Genomic DNA, 20870 nt, shown 5'->3' on the forward strand with positions numbered 1-20870 from the left:
TCTTTGATCTTTTGAAGGTTCACACCTATTTTCAGAAGACCCTTGTTATGGACCCTTGGATGGTATCTACATGCACTGTGCTCTTCTTAGGTTAGAGCACAGGGTATTAAAATACTGTCCAAGAATCAAAAACACAGCATATCAGGAAAGCTTGACTGGTCGCTACTGCAGTTTTATCAAACAGAGCTGGGCAAATCCTAGGGAGGGGTGTTGAATAACATTGAGAAGAAGGGAGCAGTGATTTTGATTCCATTACCTCCGAGTGGTATCTTCCTCTCTCTTCCTTCATTGTAGTTGTTTTTCCAGTACTTTCGCCCTGTCCTATGCTACTGTTTTCCATCCAGGCTCTGTTGCCACCATGTGTCTGTGAAGTTCACTTATTTTACCTAGCTAATCCTCAGTCACTGAAAAGTCTAACTCTTTGACTTCCAAAGTGATAAATGACCAATTAGTGCTAATGCTCCATCCCCACAATCATTCTATTATGGCTTTAACTTTTTAATATGGGAAATTTCAAACATAAAGTAAGCAGAATCGCACAATGAACCCTGTTTAGCCATCAGTCAGCTTCAACAATTATCAGTATTTTGCCATGGTTGTGTCATCTGTACCTCCACCCACACCTCAGACTTCTTCTTTTTGTAACTATTCTTTTTTTTTCCTTTTAGGTAAAATTTACATAAATTAAAAATCACGAATCTTAGCTGTACTATTTTGATAATCGGATAAACCTGGTAACACATACCCATAATATAGAATATTTCCATCTCCCAGAAAGTTCCCTCTTAGGCAATCCTCTCCCATCCTCTTCCAAGAAACAACCACAGTTCTGAGTTTTTTTAACTTCAGTTTTGCCTGTTCTTGAACTTCTATAAATGGATTCATACAGTATATAGTTGTTCGTGTCCATCTTCTTTTATGCAGCATAATGTCTGCAAAATTCTTCCACATTGCTGCCTGAGTTGCTTAACTTTTGTTGCTGTATGAATTCCGTATCACAATTTGTTTATTCTTTCTCTTGTTGATGGATAGTTCAGTTGTTTCCAGTTTTTAAGTATTGTAAATAAAGCTTATTTGAACACTTTTTTACAAGTCATTTTGTGGACATATGTTTTTATTTCTCTTGGATAAAATAGCCAGGAGTGGATTGCTAGGTCAAAGCATAATTGTACATTTAGCTCTAAAGTTTTACCTTTTTCCAAAGTAGTTGTACTGTCACTCCTTTTTAAATTATATTTTTTTGGTTTGTTTTGAATGGATAATTCAATCAAATGGTCAAACAATCCAAATCATATAGTAGGTATATATAAAGAAGTATTCTTTGCATCCTGTCCCTGTCCACATGCACCTCACTTATCCACACTGCCCCCTACGGGTAAGCACTTTCATCAGCTTCTTGTTTATTCTAATTTTTTGACGCAATTATGAAAAATAAACATGTATTTCTGCCCCTCTACCTTCTAAAACAAAAGGTAGCCTACTACATACCCATTCTGCACTTTCCTGTTTTCAACTAACAGTATATCTTGGAGTCTTTCCATATTGGTAAATAGACAGCATCCTCATTTTTTTTCTAAACAGTGCTCTATTGCTGGCCCCTTGGATTAGTTCCCACCTGTTACTATTGTACTCAACCTTGTACCTACATCATTACATATCTACATAGCAATATGTATGGGATAAATGTTCAGAATAGTGCTTTAGCTTTACTGGGCCAAGAACTATAGGTATTTGTCACTTTGATAAGTATTACCAAAGTGCCTTTCAAAGGAGTAAATATTCTGTACTCCAATCAGCAACGTCTGAGAGTTCTCCCTGACCATAGGCTTCCCACCACAGCTCACTGTGAACCTGGATCTTTGCCGTACTCAAATATTCCTAAGTATTCTGAGCAGCTACAGAAAATAAACATACAATAACCCCACAAGGCATGGTTTTGTGGAAATTATTAAGAATTTCAAGATGGTAAAAGCATTAAGGCAAGCATGAGGTCCTGCATGCAGCCTCATGCAACTGGACAGATTGCAAATCTGTGGAAATTGTCCTTAGGACTAAACATCATAAAGAAATCATATATGACACTAGTCATAGAAATACAGGGCTGCCACTTTCCTTGCCTCACATCTAAATCAATGAATAACTGTATTGATGGGAACAGGCCAAGTAGAGGCTCATGCTGGAACAGTCATTGAAAGAAGATCTGCAAGTCCAAATTGCAGTTGAGTTCTGTCTTAATTTCTGACAGTGCGGTGTCCATGAAGAAGCCTGATTGTCCCTCCTAGAGAGGAGAGCAGGGCACAGTGCAGTGGGGTTCTTATTGCTTATACATCTTCAGAATGCTTACCCTTATGGCACTGGGAGCCCCAAGAAGGAATGTCAGTCGGCTGGAGATAAAGTCACAGGAAATTTTCTGAAACAACTAGGGATAGTCACTTCTAGAATAATGGAAGCAAGTAGAGTGGAGGGAAAGAAAAATGTTTGGTAGTTAAATATTGAAAGAGGATAGTTACTGCAAGGCCAGTGCTTTCTTGAAAGTTTTATATACATGATCTGCAGATCTTCTTTCTTAGGGCTGCTCCACAAACAAGTACAGTCTGAAAAGGAAAGAGGGAGACAGAGACAGAGACAGAGAGACAGAAAGAAACATCTACTTAAATAGACAAATAGACAACGGGAAAAATAGAACTGAATCTGCCAAAACAATTAAAAATATAGCTAATAGTTGTGTGAAGATTTTAGCCAAACAGAAATACAAGGTAATCATACATCAAATCAATCCACTCTTTCAAGCTATTACCGTATTTATAAGTGTTACTCTCTAGACCGACCTGGGGCGTGACACCTTTCTCTGCTCTTTCACCCCCTCTGCTGGTAGTGCCAAGAAGCCGGTCTCAGATCAAGACACCAGCAGTACCAATGAGGAGATAAAGTGAGACAGATATTTTATACAGCTGTGCTTCTCAAATTTTAATACGAACACAGATTTCCTTAGGATTTTGTTAAAATACAGATTCTGATGGGCATGAGATTCTGCAAGACTAGCAAACTCCCAAATGATGCTGGTCCTTGGACCACACTTTGCAAAGCAAGGCTTTCTAGCATCAATAATCACCAGCACAAAAACCCCTCAATGAGGTCTTCCAGTCTCACTTGAAACTGATCTCTATGGCCTTTAAGTAGCTCTGCATTCAAACGTTGGTCTCATGCACAAATTGAACAGCTAAGTTCACTTCGAATATTTCTCCAGTTGCCTCAGTGATTTACCTCCACGCAAGTCATCAGTTACATCATGCGGTTGGTTATATTAGAATATTGGAATCTAGTTAGGAAACATTGTGATGAGTTTGCAATATGGAATAAAATTTTTTATTTTAGAAAAGACATTTGCCAACCCCTCTCATTTTACAAATAAGGAGGCAGAGACACAAAGAGAATGTGTGACTTGACCAAGGTCACGCAGCTGGTCAATAACAGGAAAATTAAAATCGAATTATGCTAACACTACTTCTTATGCTGTCTGTCCAGATTGTTTACGATTTTTCTATTTCTCTACAGTGACCAGAACAATTTCTGCTAAATCTTACAGATCGTTAAAGGCCTATGTGGTCGGCCACAAAACTCACGAAACATGAAAACATGCATCTCATCTCAACAGTTTTCCTCATCTCATTCTTTTGTAACTTAGTACCCCACTCTCTTATCAGTAAAATTAGATTTTAAATGTACATTAGAAGGGAAAAAATGCCAGATAATTTCCTATTAGCATCAGCTATCTTGGATGTTTAGTCTTCATTTGGCTCCATCCTTTCTACCTGAATTCCATTTATTAAAACAGGACACATTGGGGTTTAATCAATATCCTTAAATTTTCCATAAACACAACATAAATAAACTCCATGTAGTGAGGGAGAGGATTTTTAATACTTACGTGTTGAATGAATGATCATTATTTGGATAGATGAATGACTGAAGTGATTGTTATATTCAGGTAAATTCATCATGGCTAGGTAGCAAACCAAAAGACTTACAAGAACCTCAAATGAGGCCATGCACAAAACAGGGCTGGCCATGGGCTATGTAATTTCAAGGTCTTTTGTCTTCAACATCAAAATTCACTTTAGAGAACTTAAGTGGTTTTCATGCGTGACTGAAAGTGGAAGGTGAATTTCCAAGCTGCTCTTCCCATTCCCAACCAAAAAAAAAAAGACACAAGAGTGTATAAAAAGTTTCCAGGTCTCTGAGGTTTCTCAACCAATGTAAGCGTTGAATGCAGATGAACAAAGTGAGTGGGCGAGGGAAGTCATTTGTAACAAAAACTCATTATTTACAGATGAGAAATTTATATTGTCAGCGTAATATCTGTGAGGCTAAACAGAGCTGGAGAGTATATAAAAGCAGTGCGCCTTGGTGCAGAAGTGCAGAGCTTAGGACACAGAGCACATCAAAAGTTCTCAAAGAGGGCTTGCTCTCTCTTCACCTGCTCTGTTCTACAGCACGCTACCGAAGGTAAGATGATTATAAAACTGTAAATCCTGTTTGGGGTACAGTTAAGTATTTTTAAGGGATCAAAGTATTATAAATTAAAATGTTGTTCTTTCATCTTAGACTTTATTACTAATAGCAGACAGAGAGGAACGGAGATGAAAAGGTTATATCAAATGCATTTACGTGTACTTTAATAAAATAGCGAAGTTGCAAAGCGAGTTGGAAAAATAATTCCATGGAAAAATATAAAATAGAAAGAAAAACAAAGATTCAAATCAATGCACTTGTTATAATACTTAACTGTTATGAGAATTGTATTTTAAAATAATTGGTAACATTTTGAAGAATAAATATTTTTCTTGGACTTGATAGATGTGTACACTACTTTGAACAGAAGGCGCCTTTTAAAGTGAGCAGACATGTGTCCATTAGGGAGCCTATAACAGAAATTGCTTTTTACCAATTAAAATCTCTAGTTTTCCAAAAGAGCAAATTAAATATCATCTTTCAAATATTCAAATTTCAGACATCTATCAGAAAGTCAAAGTCCGTGAAATCTACTCTTTGTAAATAAAACATAGCATACTTGGTGCGGAGAACAAGTATCTATTTGGGGGTTTTCTTTGGATGGATCTGAGTGAAGTCATAGATTAATAACTATTTACTATGTATTGAGGACAAATAGTAATAAAATCTAAAATAGCTACCCTCTGGAATAAAATTTTAATTTGTCTTTTTAGATTAAGCTCGTAAAGACAAAACACAAATTTACAAAGATCTTCAATGGAGTAAATGATTAAGTGGAGTATTTTTCCATACATGCTGAAGACCTATTACATAAAATGAGCTAACCAGTTTAAAAAAGGATTTATGTGGACTACAATGCCAACATATTTGGGGATAGAATATAATGTCTTCTTTTTTAGGTCTAAGATTAATCTTTCTCTAAGACTTCCTACTTATTATTGTTACCATAGTTTCCTTTAAATTTAAGTGGAAATTTGTAGTTCTTACAAAACTGTAACCTCTCTTTAGACTACCTAAAGAGGGGGAAATTTGGAAATTATTTTCTTATTGAATAAGATTTTGATACTAAAATAACATAAATATTTACTTTCTCAGCAATTGTATTCAAACAATTAACTCTATTCTTATTTCTTCCCACAATTCAGTAGACTTTCACAAACAAATAAGTGAGATTTTTAAAGCCAGTTCTTTCTTCAGAGGAAGTCATTTATTGTTGGTAATATTATTAGATACAGAATGCTCACTTCTTTATGTTGTTTATGGTTGTTTTTCTTCCATCGGCTCCTTAAGTGGCAGGATATCTTCTGCTCTAAATCTGCCTCAATGGAACATAATAGGAGATATTGCAAAATGCTTAGGACTTTGGGTGGAATGAGTATTTTTTCAGTCTTGTGAAAGACTGAAAGCTTTTACAAGAAACTTTCCAACAGTGGTATAATTGTAAAAATAAGTGCTTGCTTAAATATTTAAATATTCCTGAAAGCATGGATATAACAATTGACAGTTAGAATCAGAAGTAATCAGAAGACACTACCTAAATATATGGCAAGGTTTCCAAAGTCTGCCAACTGGTGAAACTGAAGCATAGCAAAATGTCAAATGGTAATTTGATGTTGATGAATGAAGAAGGGTGAATATATCATTCCTATTATGTTCCTTTGTCTAATCATCCATTCAGTCTACAAAAAAACTTAGTATTTCAAAGAAAAAAGTTACTGCTGCAGGTATTACAGTGTCTATGTTTTATTGCCAGTGATAGCAAATACAGCTAAGATGTTAAGGAAAAGATTGATAGTTTAAAAATGATAATATTTGTGAAATCCTTATTCCAAACCAAATGTCATTTGCTAAAAATACTCATTCAAATTATTTGTGGATAAGCATAGTCAAACTTGGATTGAAATGCCCACTTCTCAGAGGAAACACCATTGGGTTTCAAAGTAGCAGAGATCCATAACAAACACTGGACTTGATGTCCCCATTCAGAAAATTGAAGAGCTTGCTCTGTGGGGACACTCTGTCCCACATTCACATTGGTTCCAGTCCCCATCCACACTGCATCATCATGTCCTTAACATACTATGGCTTCACAGGGCATCTGCTGGTGACACACGGACAAGCAATTAGGTGTATCCTATAACCAAGTCTATGGTGTCACCAGCTGTGAATGACATGTCCTCATCTAAGTCCAATTAGAAAACAATCTGGGGACTTTTATGACTTTAGAAGTAAGCTCTAATTTTCTTTTAGATAGTAATCTCTTAGTTTTTTAGTTGTGATTGTTCACGTTGCCAGAAGCATTAGTTCTTGTTGCAAATTGCTTGTCTTTAAAATGATTTTTTCCCTTTAATTTAGAACAGGTCAAAGCACCCTAAAATACCTCAAATCTGTTGGCCGCTTTATAATTACAAAGTCTAGACCAAGTTACACTATTTAAAATATAAATGAATAATACATCTGAACCGACAGCTGGTATGCCAAGTTGTAGCCTGAGGCTGCTTTAAGATGGTTGAAATGCAGTATAATGTAAATGCTTGGAAGTGAAGGACTATTAATTGAAAGCCAGACTGATAGTGAGGGGGGTGGCATGATGGATAAGGTGCCATTCAGGCTAACCATATGTAGCATATCATCTACAGTGGGTATTTTAAATGTTGATTGTGGACATTTTAATTTCCAGTCTGGAAATGAGCCTTCTAATTATTAAGCAGAAGTGTCCCTACATTAATGAAAAAGCTTAATGGTGGAACACATCTTTTGTGTCCTTTTTTGCCTCCAAAAAATCTGGGGACAACACATAATCCACTATTTAAAACTAAGCTGAAAATATAATCAGAATCAAACTGATAACACTAGCTTTTTCTTTCTACTTACGATATTTATCTAGTCAAATCTAACTAATTTAGCCTAACATGTTTAAAAATGCTTGCCTGCCCCCCTTACCCTACCCCCATTCTGTGTTCTGACAGACAGCAGAAATGAAAAGCATTTACTTTGTGGCTGGATTGTTTGTAATGCTGGTACAAGGCAGCTGGCAACGTTCCCTTCAAGACACAGAGGAGAAATCCAGGTATTAAATCGGTAGTCTCCAACTAACGTATCAATATGGTTTGAATAAAGCCTGTAAAAACTATGATTAGTAAATAGGGTCTCAGTAATTTAGAGTAAATGTTCTGCACAATGATCAAATGTTTAAAGTATCCTTGTGATAAAAGCAGACTTTGTTGGAGTGTAGATCAGAGTATGTGTTTTTTTTTACAATCAAAGGAGAGAGAAATGTTGAAAAACATGTTACATGGGAAATTATAGCTCTTTGAAATCTACAGATGATTCTAGCTGTCAATTCATTACTCACACACTGCATAATAGATTATTTCAATTATTCACACCAACCCTTTTCTCTTTTTTCCTCCTTTAGAAAATAACATTATTTCTTCCTAAATGTAAAAGCCATACATGTTCATGATGGAAAGTATGAAAAGTATACAAAAAATACTAAGTACTCAAAATTCCACTGTCCAAAGAAAGCTGTTCAAAGTAAACAAATTTGACGTATTACTTCCCTGTGTTTTATGTAAACCATACATAAATATCTCTTGGCTCATTATATGGCTTTGTATCATGCTTGATATCTTAACATAGTATTATTATACAATTTTATTGTATTATTAAAAATATCTATTAAACATATGGTATTTAATGGTTGCATACTATTTCATCTCATAAATGTACAATATTTGTTTAGCTATTTATTTGGGAAGCTTAAGAGGTCTTCACATTTCTTCCATGAAGAATGTTGCAAACAACATTTTGTATACACACTTACATTTCTTACTATTTTTTGCAATAGGTTTATAGTTGTAAAAATACTGTATCAAAGGGTCTGAATGAGTTTAAACCTTTTATAATATCTTGCCAACTTGCTTTCCAGAAAGTTCATATACATGCACACTCTCATCAACAGTGTAGAAATACTCCTCATAATATCCTCCTCAGCATTCAATCTTTGCTAATTTCATAGGTAAAAATAGTATCTCATTTCTGAGTATTAATTACATTGACTATTTCCCTGTGTATTTACCATGCCAACCAACTGTTGATTAGTGGCATACGGATTATTCATGATACAGTTTCAAATTAGCAAGTGTCCTTTTTCTTGCCTTTCTTTGAACTTTTAATTGTCTTCTTTCCACTATTAGCCACCATATAACTAGATAATTGTGCTGTTTTCATATTAATATATGCAAAACAAAACTGGGAACATAAATCTGCTGCCCAAAGAAATGATTTGGGATTCTTCACTCTTTTAAAATATTCAAGTCACTACTCTCTTCTGTGACTATTAGCATAATCATGGGTAGATTAATTAGTAGAAAAAGATTTGTTTAATCCTATTTCAGAAAAAAAGAGGTCAGTTGAGAAACATGTTACTAGAATTCAGAATAATAGTGTATGCAACTATACTAAAACGATGGGATCTCATGACAAGCTGAGGAAGGTCTCTCTAAACTACCTATTGAAATACTCTAGATGCCTGCCTTACTGTTTTATATGGTCTTGTATTTTTGTAGTGAAGATGCTTCTCAAATGAGTCTACTCTTGAAGAGAGATTTATGTTGTACCAATCACTGTTCTTCACAGATCATTCTCAGCTTCCCAGGCAGACCCACTCGGTGATCCTGATCAGATGAATGAGGACAAGCGCCATTCACAGGGCACATTCACCAGTGACTACAGCAAGTATCTGGACACTAGGCGTGCCCAAGATTTTGTGCAGTGGTTGATGAATACCAAGAGAAACAAGTAAGAGTCTAAACCTGGTTCAAACTTGCACATAAATGTATTAAATAGGTCTGAAATTTCTACTGACATTATAAAGTTCTTATGCTCGTCAAATAGTGCCCATAAGCTCTGATCATTTTGAAGATATTTAGGGTTGTGGATGCTCTCCTTTGTATTATGCCTCCGAATGTCTTAACCCGCACCCCTCTAAACCACTCACCCAACCTCCAGTGTGACATAGACTTTAAATTATTTTCCCAATGGTAGTCCTAGCAATATTTACTTGCTTACTCACTTTCCCTTAAAGTGAAAATTTACTTTTCTGGACCTACGAGTTTACCAATCTAATTTCTACCAAAAGATAGAGCAAATGTAACATTCTTTTGTGGGGTTCAAACCCAACATTAAAATTATCCCCCAGCCAAGGGTAAGGAATGGAAACAGATGCATTCTTTTTCTTGTAGAATAAAATCCAAGACATGCATTTAAAATTACAGCCTAGCTGCACAGCATAGAGAGAGAAGGCAGCAAATAAGAACACAAGCCTATCGGAAGGCATACATTTTAATGTTGGATTTTCTTTGACGAGTGTTGGGTTTTTTGCTGCATCTAGGCTACTGGAGGAAATTATCCGCAAGGGTTTCACAGAGATGGTGGAATTTCACAATTTTTTTGGAGGGTGGCCCACAAGGGGAAGGGAGTTATGCATAGAAAGTAGCTGAAGAAATCAAAAAAATCAGGAAAAGGACATAGATTTGTCTGGATAGAATAGAGAAGAGAGAGAGTGAGAGTAAGATCGGGAGAGAGAGAGACAGAGAGAGAGGGAGAGAGAACAAGCAAGCAGAAGGAATAGGAGAAATAGAGTTGCTAACCAAAGGTTCTTAAAATAGAGGGTACAACCACAGGAAGATGGTTATCATGGTCAGAGCAGACACTGGGAGAGGTCCCTGTTAAGGACTACGTGAAAGGTGAGAAATCACAAATTTATGAAAATGCAAACAACTGCCCTCATTTTCTAGAATCGGAATGCCACAACTTGGTAAATTGATGTAAAGCAATCCTCACACGCAAGCAGTGTTGGCTACGTGTTTAAGATGAGGTGATATGGTGTAATATGTGCCAGGGAGACTGACAGCAGCTGACGGCTCACCTCCACGGTGCTCTGCACATACTTGATGTTGATATGGGGTCATCTTCTTTGCTTTCCTTGTTGCTAGCAGATCACACGCTTTCTTTAATCCGTTATCAAGTGGTCCTTTTGGTGACAATTCAAGATGGTCCTTTGCTTTCCCTCAAATCAATTAACTAACTCTGACCCCATACTTACTAATAATAAACAGCTGCCTTGCTTGCAAGTCACATAGCACAGTGGATAGCCTGTATTCATTGAGGCTAACGTCAAAGGTAAGGCAGCTTTAATAACCAATGGCATGCACAAGCAGGGGACTGCAGATGGGTATGCTGGGAAGGGAGGGGGAGCTTTAGCCCACCGATTGTTAGTAGCCCTCTTCCACCAATTTCAATCCAGAATGTTAACGTAGCTTCACGACAAATCCCCTAGCAACCCTCATCACCTAAGCCCCTTCTACATAGAATCCTGAACCCAAAGTTGCCACTGCTTATAGGTGAGAACCATATTGCCAAAGAGACAGATCTTCAATTTAACTTTCACATTTCTTTCAGGAATAACATTGCCAAACGTCACGATGAATTTGAGAGACATGCTGAAGGGACCTTTACCAGTGATGTAAGTTCTTATTTGGAAGGCCAAGCTGCCAAGGAATTCATTGCTTGGCTGGTGAAGGGCCGAGGAAGGCGAGAGTAAGTCTGTACATTCTTATTTGACATTTTTTGCCTTGATGCAGAAAATTTAAGACTGCAGTTATCTATATATGGATCTGGATTACAGAAGCAATTAGTAGTCTTGCAAAGTAAGGAAATAATTCCTATTGATGAAGAACAGTATACAAAAGTTGAGTCCATTTTGGTTTTGGTACTAAGTATTAATAGAGCCAAACAAGTTACATTTTTATCCCCCTTACAGTTGCATTATAATTAGGTATTAAATCTTTGGCCAAACCAGGCCACCTCTGAGAGTAAATAGGGTGTTTTTAATAACTACACCAAGACAAGTTTAAACTAGGACTGTTCCAGGGGAGCTAGAGATAAGGAAAAAGAAGAAATGGTGCTGAAAACTTCCAATGTTTAAAGAAAACATGTAATATTTACAGCTTAACTTTAAATATTTACATATGTGATCAACATATATTTATATGTTAATATTCAGATAAAAATTTGATGAAGACAGAAAATGACCAAACATAAAATGTTGATAAACTGATATTCAAAGTACAAATAGATAAAAACATCCATACATTTAACTACATATCCAATTTTGCATGGGGCTGTCATATAGATATCTATTAAACAATCCAAGTTGAAAAACAGCCAAGACCATTCATTACTTGCTTGGATCTTAACACAACCAAACAGACCTGTGAACCATCTCATTTTCTCCTGATTTTTTTGGAGAGATGAAATATGAGAGACAGAGAATATATGTTCAACTCTGATTTTTAAATTAGATTTAAAACAAGCTTACTGAAATTTAAAGAGATCTCAAGATGAAAGAGAACTAGCATAATGGTTGGTTTTTAAAACATTAATAATTAAACATAAAACCAATGGTAACATAGTTGCTTACTCTTGACGATATTTTGTAGTGTTTTAAAGGGATAGCAAAAATTCTGCAATTGTAAACCACTGAAAGAGAAAAATCTAATATAGATGAAGCTTTAACCTCTTAATACTGCATTTTGTAAGGCTGTTCCAGCAATCTCTGGTTTTATAGGATATGCTATATTTTGTTGAACTACAGACAAATTAATAATCTCAACAATAGTTGCTGTATTGTCAATATACTAAAATCTTCAAAACAACCTGGAAGATTGACAGGGGCATGAAATTATGCAGGCTTGGTATTAGATCCCAGCTCTACTACTTTCTCTTTCGGGCAGTCACCGATCCACGTGGGTTTTTATCAGGTGTTTCATAATATGCCCTTTAAAAACAGAATCCTTTCCTGTTTCCTCAAGACACTTGTGCATGTTACCAGTGGTAGACAATCTATGATCATTTATTTAAAATGTCTAATCAAATGCTAATTTTAACCCTTATTTTCTTAGTTTCCCAGAAGATGTCGCCATTGTTGAAGAACTTGGCCGCAGACATGCTGATGGTTCTTTCTCTGATGAGATGAACACAGTTCTTGATAATCTTGCCACCAGGGACTTTATAAACTGGTTGATTCAGACCAAAATCACTGACAGGTGATTGCTTTTTAGTTAATTCTGAAAACCATCAAACTTTCACAAGTACTGATTGCCATACTGCTACAAGCTATTCCCCATGTAGGGGGAAAGTCTGTAATCTCTCGTTATATAAGAAATAATTATGCATGTTTAAGTCATATAAGAGTACATCGTTATGTTTGTTTTGTATCATTACAGTTTGTATACATTTATTCATTTATTCCAGAGACATTTACTGAGTGTCTATTAGAGTCAAGAAGCTAGAAACACAGATAGAAATGAAACATTGGAAATGTTACATCATTCACATATGGTCACATTAAAAATTGCTATGCATGCTGAAATTTTAGCACAATGGTGAAATGCAGCATATACAATATTACATGCTTAATAAGAAGAGTAGTGAGAACTGGACACCAAAAAATACTTATCTTGATGAATTTTGATTTTTTAGTAATTATTAATAATTGTTTGATAGCTTTGATGGGCAGATTTTAGGATAAATAGTCTTTAAATGAAAATATTTTAAGAGTCCAAAGGATGGAGAGATTTACAGACAAAGGGATTAATAAACAACTTTTATCAAAATAAATCATTGAAATACTCTCTAGATAAGGTAACCATATCATCTTCTCATTGTAATTATGTTAAATCATTTTCTTTTTTTAATCTCTAGGAAATAACTATATCACTATTCAAGATCATCTTCAGAACATCACCTGCCAGTTACGTGGGATGTTTGAAACGTTAAGTCTGTAAATTTAAGAGGTATATTCTGAGGCCATATTGCTTTACATGCCAATAAATAAATTTTCTTTTAGTGTTGTGTAGCCAAAAATTGTAAATGGAATAAAGTTTTGTGAAAATATTGCTAAAATATCAGCTATAAAATATGAAAGTTCTACATTCTGTTATTTTCTTCTTATTTTGGATGAAGTACCCCAACCTGTTTACATTTAGTGATAAAATTATTTTTCTATGATATAATTTATAAATGTAAATTATTCCAATCATGACATATCTGCATTATAATAATAGGAGAAGAGAAGAACTGGTAGCCACAGTGGTGAAACTGGAAAGATAACTTTCTTCTTGAAACCTTTGTCTTAAAAATAATCAGCTTTCAATGTATCAAAGATACAATTAAATAAAATTTTCAAGCTTCTTTATCATTGTTTTCTCTTTATGTCCCCCTTTTTCATGCCCCACTCCTTCCAAGCACCCCTGTTTTCTAAGCTGCAGTCCACAAGTCAAATCTGGTGCACAGGCATGACTTCATGCTTCAAATGGCTGCACAGAACTTTTAACATTTTGAGCCAACATTGAAAAATCAGGATCTTTCATAGAAAACTATTGATTTGTAGCATCTCCTGAAAAAGTAGGTCATCAGGCAATATTAGACCCAAAAGGCAAGTCTATCCTGTAGCTAAGTAGCAGCTGCCTCTTACTAAAGGATCAGGTGTTCCCGGGCTTGTGTAGGTCCCAAGCACCTGCCCATGCATGCTCCCACACCCCACCTACATAATGGAGACATCAAGGAACTTACCTCTGGCCCACTTTCCTTGCATACTGCACCTGCAGGCATTTGAGTTTTCCCATAATGCCTTGTACCCTGTTCTCCCTGTCCTGCAATGGCCAATATCTTGGGACAGTCTGACAGTGATTGCCAAGCCTGAGACTTTTCTTTGCTGTATTTAGCATTGCCAACTCTCTTTATCTCTACAGTGCTCCCACAGGGTGGACTTACCCACCAATAAGATTCTAACGTTTACAAATTACTTCTATACTTTGATCAGCGGTAGTGAATTTGAACTAATACCTGTAATGATCACTCTTATTTGTTTACATAGTGATGAGCTTTTCCTGAAATGGATAGAAATCTTAAGACCAGAATTGTCTAATTAAGGCTACTGCTAGCTGTAGGATCCTGAGCAAGTCATATAAACTCTCTGGAACTAAGTTCCTCATGTGAAAATACAAAGTTAAAATTGTCCAATCACCATCATTTCTTTAAAAAGTCTTTGATTATAACTGATTTTTTGCCTTACAATGAGGTTTCAGTAAAAATAGCATCCTGAAGTATTCATCCTAAAATGGTGGTCATGGAGCAGGTCAGGGCAGAAGTTACCACTGTATGTGTCAAAATTATGTCTGTCAGCTTCTCCAGAACCCAAACCATCGTACCTTCCTCCAAAACACCTCAATGAGGGAAGCTCACAGGCTACAAAAGCATATTCACACATAGGGTTTTTGTTTGTTCATTTTCTTATTTTTTAGGTAGAAGATAGCTACGTTGATTGTTAAAGTATTCAATTGGTAAGATCAAAGTATAGTATTTTTCACAGTTCTCACTGAAGGAGCTCAAGGCAACTTTCAGATGTTCACTATGTTTTCTTTTATGCAAAGTGTTATATTTACCAACCCTATACCAATTATCCACAGGTGACCTAAAATGTCCCATTTATAACTAAAATTTGATTTGGAAACTGAATATATACCTCTGTGTGTGTGTGTGCATGCATGCATGTGTGTATGTGTGTGTTTTCATGAAACCAAAGTCAAAATCTTGAGAACACCTCAGGATACACACAGTGAGGTATCATCCTTCAGAAAAGGATGCACTCATACAAAGGAGAGGAGGTAGTCCACAAAGAAAACTGGCATGTAGTGGAGGTAAATGGAAGGGAGAGCATAAGACAGTGAATGTGAGTCAAGCCCAAAAGAGTGCCAAGGGTCAAAAATAGAAAAGATAAGTCTGTCCTGAAGTTCAAGAGTCAAGTGAAGGGATGTCATTGAAAAAGGAAGCTAAGGAAGTGAGTGAGGAGTCATTCAAGTGTAGAAATTAAGTGAAGTATATCAGTTAGGTGTTATGTTTGACTGTTTGTAATATAAATCCAACCACAGAGACTAAACTGATAAAAGGGTTATATGTTTCGCAAAATCAGAAGCCCAGAGGCAAGAAGATCAAAGGTAAACATGTCAGGGATAGCTCGTGGTCTTTTTCTTTCTGCTCTGCCATCTCTAACAAATGGCTTTCCTCCCATGGTAACTCCAGATTGAAATGTGGCTGCTCCATCTTCAGCTCTTATCTACTTTCCAGGGAAGACACAAAAGGAAAAGGAGAAGGAGAAGAAGGAGAAAGAGGAAGAAGATAAAGACAAAAAGAGAAGAAATGCAGGCAAGGAGAATTGATAATCAGGATGGTGATGTACCAATTTAGAGAAAGCAAAACATTCCCAAAAAATACCCAACAGATTTTCAATTATGTCTTGTTGGCCAAAAATGTGTCCCATGACCCATCCTGGCTACAAGGGAGGCTGGGAAATGTCTCTCAGCTGGATATATTGGATCCCATAGAAAATTCAGGATTCTATTGTAAGAACAAGGGAAAGAATAAATATTATACAGACAATTAAAATTAAAGGGCATATTTCCACAGTCAGGGTTGAAATACCCAGGGCTCACTTTACTGTCATGTTTGTAGTGTGGGGATGTGTTGGCCTGATTTAAGTTCAAGCAGGTTTCCAGAACCCTGGACTCCCTCAGAATGGAATAAAAGTAAAGCATCCAACAAAGAATTATTGAAGAGGCGGGGCGTGGTGACTCACACCTATAATCCCAGCATTTTAGGAGGTCGAGGTGGGTGCATCATTTGAAGTCAGGAGTTCAAGAACAGCCTGGCCAACATGGTGAAACACTGTCTCTACTGATAATACAAAAATTAGCTGGGCGTGATGGTGGGCACCTGTAATCCCAGCTACTCAGAAGGCTGAGACGGGAGCATCGCTTGAACCTGGGAGGTGGAGGCTGCAGTGAGCTGAGATCACCCCACTGAACTCCTCCAGCCTGGGCGACAGGAGAGAAACTCTGTCTCAAAAAACAAAACAAAACAAAACAAAACAAATTATTGAAGAATATTCAGCATAAAACTTTTACAGCATTTTATATCCTTAATTACAGACAGAGATGAAATAATGAGCATGAAGGAGTAAAGGAATCAAGTTGAATGAACATATAATATTTTGTTAATAGAAAATGAGGAGGTAGGTACATTCAAAAATATTCAAAATATATTTTTGAATATAAAATGTCATAGGATTCTTGCTGGAGATGTCCTCAAAGTATTTCCATGTGAGTTTAATATGAGACCACAGCCTTGATCCTCAAAGAGTGGACTACACAGCAGGTCAGATACATCAATATCCACAGGGAAACAGTTACAAAATGCAGAATGTCTGGACCCATCCTAGAGGCCCCATATCAGAATCGACATTTGAATAAGATCCCCAGTTGAATCATATACACATTGACGTTGGACATATTCTGGACAGAATAGCCTCTCAACCTCCCCAGTGTTAACATTTTTGCTACATAGTTTTTGTGCTGTGGGGTGACCTGCTCATTGCAGGCTGTTGGTTGGCATCCTTGGATTATTTCTCATAATCACATGAAAAAAATATTATTTGATAGGTCAAATTAGGAATACTCAAGATTTTTAAATTAAATTGCAATTATTCTCTTTCTGCTGAGACTGAGTATACAGTATTTGCTGTTTTGTCATGCTTTTACTTTCTCTATTGCAAATCTTGCAAGTTTTTTGCTTTTATGTTCTAGAATCTGAGTGTTTTTATTCTTTTGATTGCATTATTTCAAATAAAGAATTAGAGATTTTTCACTAAAAAAAGAAAAGGAAAGAAAAGAAAACCTGCTCTTCCACATAACCTTTCCCCACATAACACTTAATAGGTATTTAAAAAATTCTTCTGCAGCCTCCTGATATGCAGAAGCTCCCTCATTCACCTGCAAGTTTAACACTTTTCATGCTATATCACCTTTTGAAATATACAAGCCAGGACTACCTACAAAGGATTTAACGCCGGGTGCGGTCGCTCACGCCTGTAATACCAGCACTTTGGGAGGCCAAGGCGGGCGGATCACGAGGTCAGGAGATCGAGACCATCCTGGTTAACACGGTGAAACCCCGTCTCTACTAAGAATACAAAAAATTAGCCAGGCGCGGTGGCGGGCGCTTGTAGTCCCAGCTACTTGGGAGGCTGAGGCAGGAGAATGGAGTGAACCCAGGAGATGGAGCTTGCAGTGAGCCGAGATCGTGCCACTGCACTCCAGCCTGGGCAACAGAGCGAGACTCCGTCTCAAAAAAAAAAAAAAAAAAAGGATTTAACATTTTCTTGACGTTGGGTAATGTGACTATACAGTTCTTTAGCTTTCAACCTTACAGCAGTGCTGTCCATTATGCTTTTATAAATTAGCAGTCATCTTATGAATCTACAAATTCAGCTCCTTCTTGCACTTACAGACACTAGACAGCACTTCAGCACTACATTTGGGAGCCTTTTTATTATTTTTCTTGAGACAGGGTCTTGCTCTGTTACCCAGGCTGGAGTGCAGTGGCATAATCATGGCTCACTGCAGCCTTAACTTTCTGAGCCCAAGCAGTCCTCCCACCCTAGCCTCTCAAGTAGCTGGGACTACTGGTGTGCACCACCATGCCCAGCTAACTTTTGTAGCTTTTGTATTTCACCATGTTGCCCTGGCTCATCTCAAACTCCTGAGTTCAAGTGATCTGCCTGCCTCAACCTTCCAAAGTGCTGGGATTACAGGCGAAAGCCACAGCAACCAGCCAGGAACCATTTTTAAACACAGAAATCACCAAAGAAAGTACAAAAATGTGAAAAAGTGGTACTGAACTGTCTGCTCAAAGGACACTTGTTTATTGCCTGAGAGCTGAAACAAAAAGGCAGAGTGTCACCTTTTTTCTAATTCAGCTGGGATTGTGTGCATGGAGGGACTTAAGTTTTCACCACTCTGTACATGTCTGTGAGTAAACATGAAAGTGCTCTGAGTATTGATTTGGGGCTACAAATAAATTTGAGAGAGTAGGTGACTTTGCAAATATGGTGTCTGTAAATAATGAGGATCAACTGCAGTTCAAACAGAAACCAGAGCAAGGTGGCAGATATAATCCAAAATACAATAAAACTAAACATATTTTGTTGTAAACTAAATATAAGAGGATTAAATACTCAAATTGAAGACAAAGGTCATCAACTGAGTACAAACATTCAACCAACAATTAAAAGAAATATATATATAAAAACGTAAAAGGATTTTTATTAAAATTGATTCATTAAAATAAAAAGGTTTTAAAATTTATAACATGCAAATACTAACACAAGAAAGTTTATGTGGATATATTAATATCAGAAAGTAGACTTTTTAAAAACTAGCATTCTACAGATAAAGAGGAGCATTTAAAAATGATAGAAGAATCAATTCACCAGTAATAAATAATCATTCTAAATATTTATGCAACAAATAACATAGTTTTAAAAATAGATGAGGTTTAAAATGGCTGAATTGTTTAAAGCTGACGAATCTGTAATTACAGTGGAAGACTTAAACAACTTGTTTAATAGCTGACAGAGAAAACAGAAAAGTCTGTAAGATTCAATAAACACAATCAACAATATAAACAATATTTATAAATATCATACCCAATAACAACAAAATGAACATTTTTTTCAATGTGCACAAAAAATATTTACCAAGATTGACTTTATGCTAGATTTTAAAATTTCAACAAATTTCAAAGACTGAAATCACTCAGACTATGCTCTCTAACCACCATGGGATTAAGCTAGAAATCAATAACAAGATATCTTAAAATTCCCAACTGCTTAAAATTAGACAATCACTTCTAAATAACCCATGGGTCAAAGAAGAATTCATAAAGAAAATATTAAAAAATACTTTTGTACTGTCTGCTAATGAAGATGCAATAAAATTCAAACTTGAAATGCAACTAATACAGTTTTTAAAGGAAAAGTATTGCTTTACATGCAATGGTAAGAAAGAAAAAATTTTGAAAATCAATAGCAAAACTTCTACCTCAAAAGTTTGGGAAAAAAGGGACAGAAAATCTCAGAAAGTAAAAGAAAGAAAATAAAAAAGAGGAGAAAATAATAAAGTAGGGAAAATCTATCATAAAAATAAAAAACTGTAAGTTAGTTCTTTGAATAGATTAACAAAATTAATAAATTCCTAGCAAGACTAGTCAAGAAAAAAAAAGAAGAAAAATGTCACTATATAATAAAGGTGGCATCTCTAAAAATCTTATGGACAATAAAAGGATAATAAAAATATGTTACATACCAACCATATGCCTGATAAATTTGACAGTTAGATGAAATGAAAAAATTATTTTAAAAATGTTACTGAAACAGATTAAAAAATAGAAAAATTTTAATAGTCCTCTATCTATTATGGAAATAGTATCTGTTATTTAAAAAATATCTCTGAAAAAAGAGCTCCAAGGCCAGATGGCTTTCCAGGTGAATTCTTCTAAACATTTTGGAAAAAAAAAAAATATATCAATATTACATAAACTCTTCAAGGCATGGGAGGAAGAAAGGGAATAATACTTCTCAGCTTATAAAACCAGGATAACCTTAATACAAAAATCTGACAGATTTTACAAGAAAGAAAAACAACAGACCAATCTAACTCATGAGAATAAATGAAAAATCCTATACAAACATCAAAGAATCAAATCCAGCAATATATAAAAGAAATAATACAGTAAAGACAAACAAGATATATTGCAGAAATTCTGGGCTGATTTGTAATTTGCAAAGCGATTGATGTAATTAACAGAAATAGAAACGATGAAATTATATGATTGTCTTAATAAATGAAGTAAACACATTTGTTGAAATTCAAAACCTATTTATGATTTTTAAAACTTTCAGAAGGAAATAATAAAAGTAAAAAAATAGGTAGAAAACAAAACAAAAACAATAGCGCTAATAAATCAAAATAATTCTGTGAAGAAAAACAATAAAAGAGAAAATTACTAGTCAACCTAAGGAAGGAAAAAAGAAATCAACAATACCTAAAATAAAATGAATTGGGAAACAACCATTGAAACAAAAAAAATCAAAACAAATAGACTATTGAAAATGTTGAACAAATGTATTTGAAAATCTAGAAGAAATAGGTAAAATATTTTACAAAATGTAATTTTTAAAAATTGAACTTTGGAGCAGGCCGCAGTGGCTCACGCCTGTAATCCCAGCACTTTGGGAGGCCGAGACGGGCGGATCACGAGGTCAGGAGATCGAGACCATCCTGTCTAATATGGTGAAACCCCGTCTCTACTAAAAAAAAAAATACAAAAAACTAGCCAGGCGAGGTGGCGGGTGCCTGTAGTCCCAGCTACTCGGGAGGCTGAGGCAGGAGAATGGC

The 20870-nt window shown here is 35.8% G+C and overlaps 1 protein-coding gene and 1 long non-coding RNA gene across 2 annotated transcripts in view; one reads left to right on the top strand and one right to left on the bottom strand.

Annotated features, from left to right (window-relative positions):
• Positions 1-20870, bottom strand: part of LOC105515313 — a 57993-nt gene that overhangs the window by 16095 nt on the left and 21028 nt on the right. The gene's annotated exons all lie outside the window — the stretch shown is intronic.
• Positions 4261-13774, top strand: GCG (glucagon). Its single transcript, XM_011947091.1, has 6 exons — positions 4261-4506; positions 7482-7582; positions 9154-9315; positions 10978-11115; positions 12480-12623; positions 13282-13774. Exons 2-6 carry the CDS (start codon positions 7491-7493, stop codon positions 13286-13288), a joined length of 543 nt encoding a protein of 180 aa, XP_011802481.1. The 5' UTR covers positions 4261-4506; positions 7482-7490; the 3' UTR covers positions 13289-13774.

Source organism: Colobus angolensis, unplaced genomic scaffold, assembly GCF_000951035.1.
Source record: "Colobus angolensis palliatus isolate OR3802 unplaced genomic scaffold, Cang.pa_1.0 Scaffold259, whole genome shotgun sequence".
Taxonomy (NCBI): Eukaryota; Metazoa; Chordata; class Mammalia; order Primates; family Cercopithecidae; genus Colobus; species Colobus angolensis.

Coding starts and splice junctions, on each gene's coding strand:
- GCG (XM_011947091.1), top strand. CDS start 7,491: ATGAAAAGCATTTACTTTGTGGCTGGATTGTTTGTAATGCTGGTACAA. Junction 9,316..10,977: donor ATGAATACCAAGAGAAACAA/GTAAGAGTCTAA, acceptor CATTTCTTTCAG/GAATAACATTGCCAAACGTC. Junction 11,116..12,479: donor AAGGGCCGAGGAAGGCGAGA/GTAAGTCTGTAC, acceptor TTATTTTCTTAG/TTTCCCAGAAGATGTCGCCA.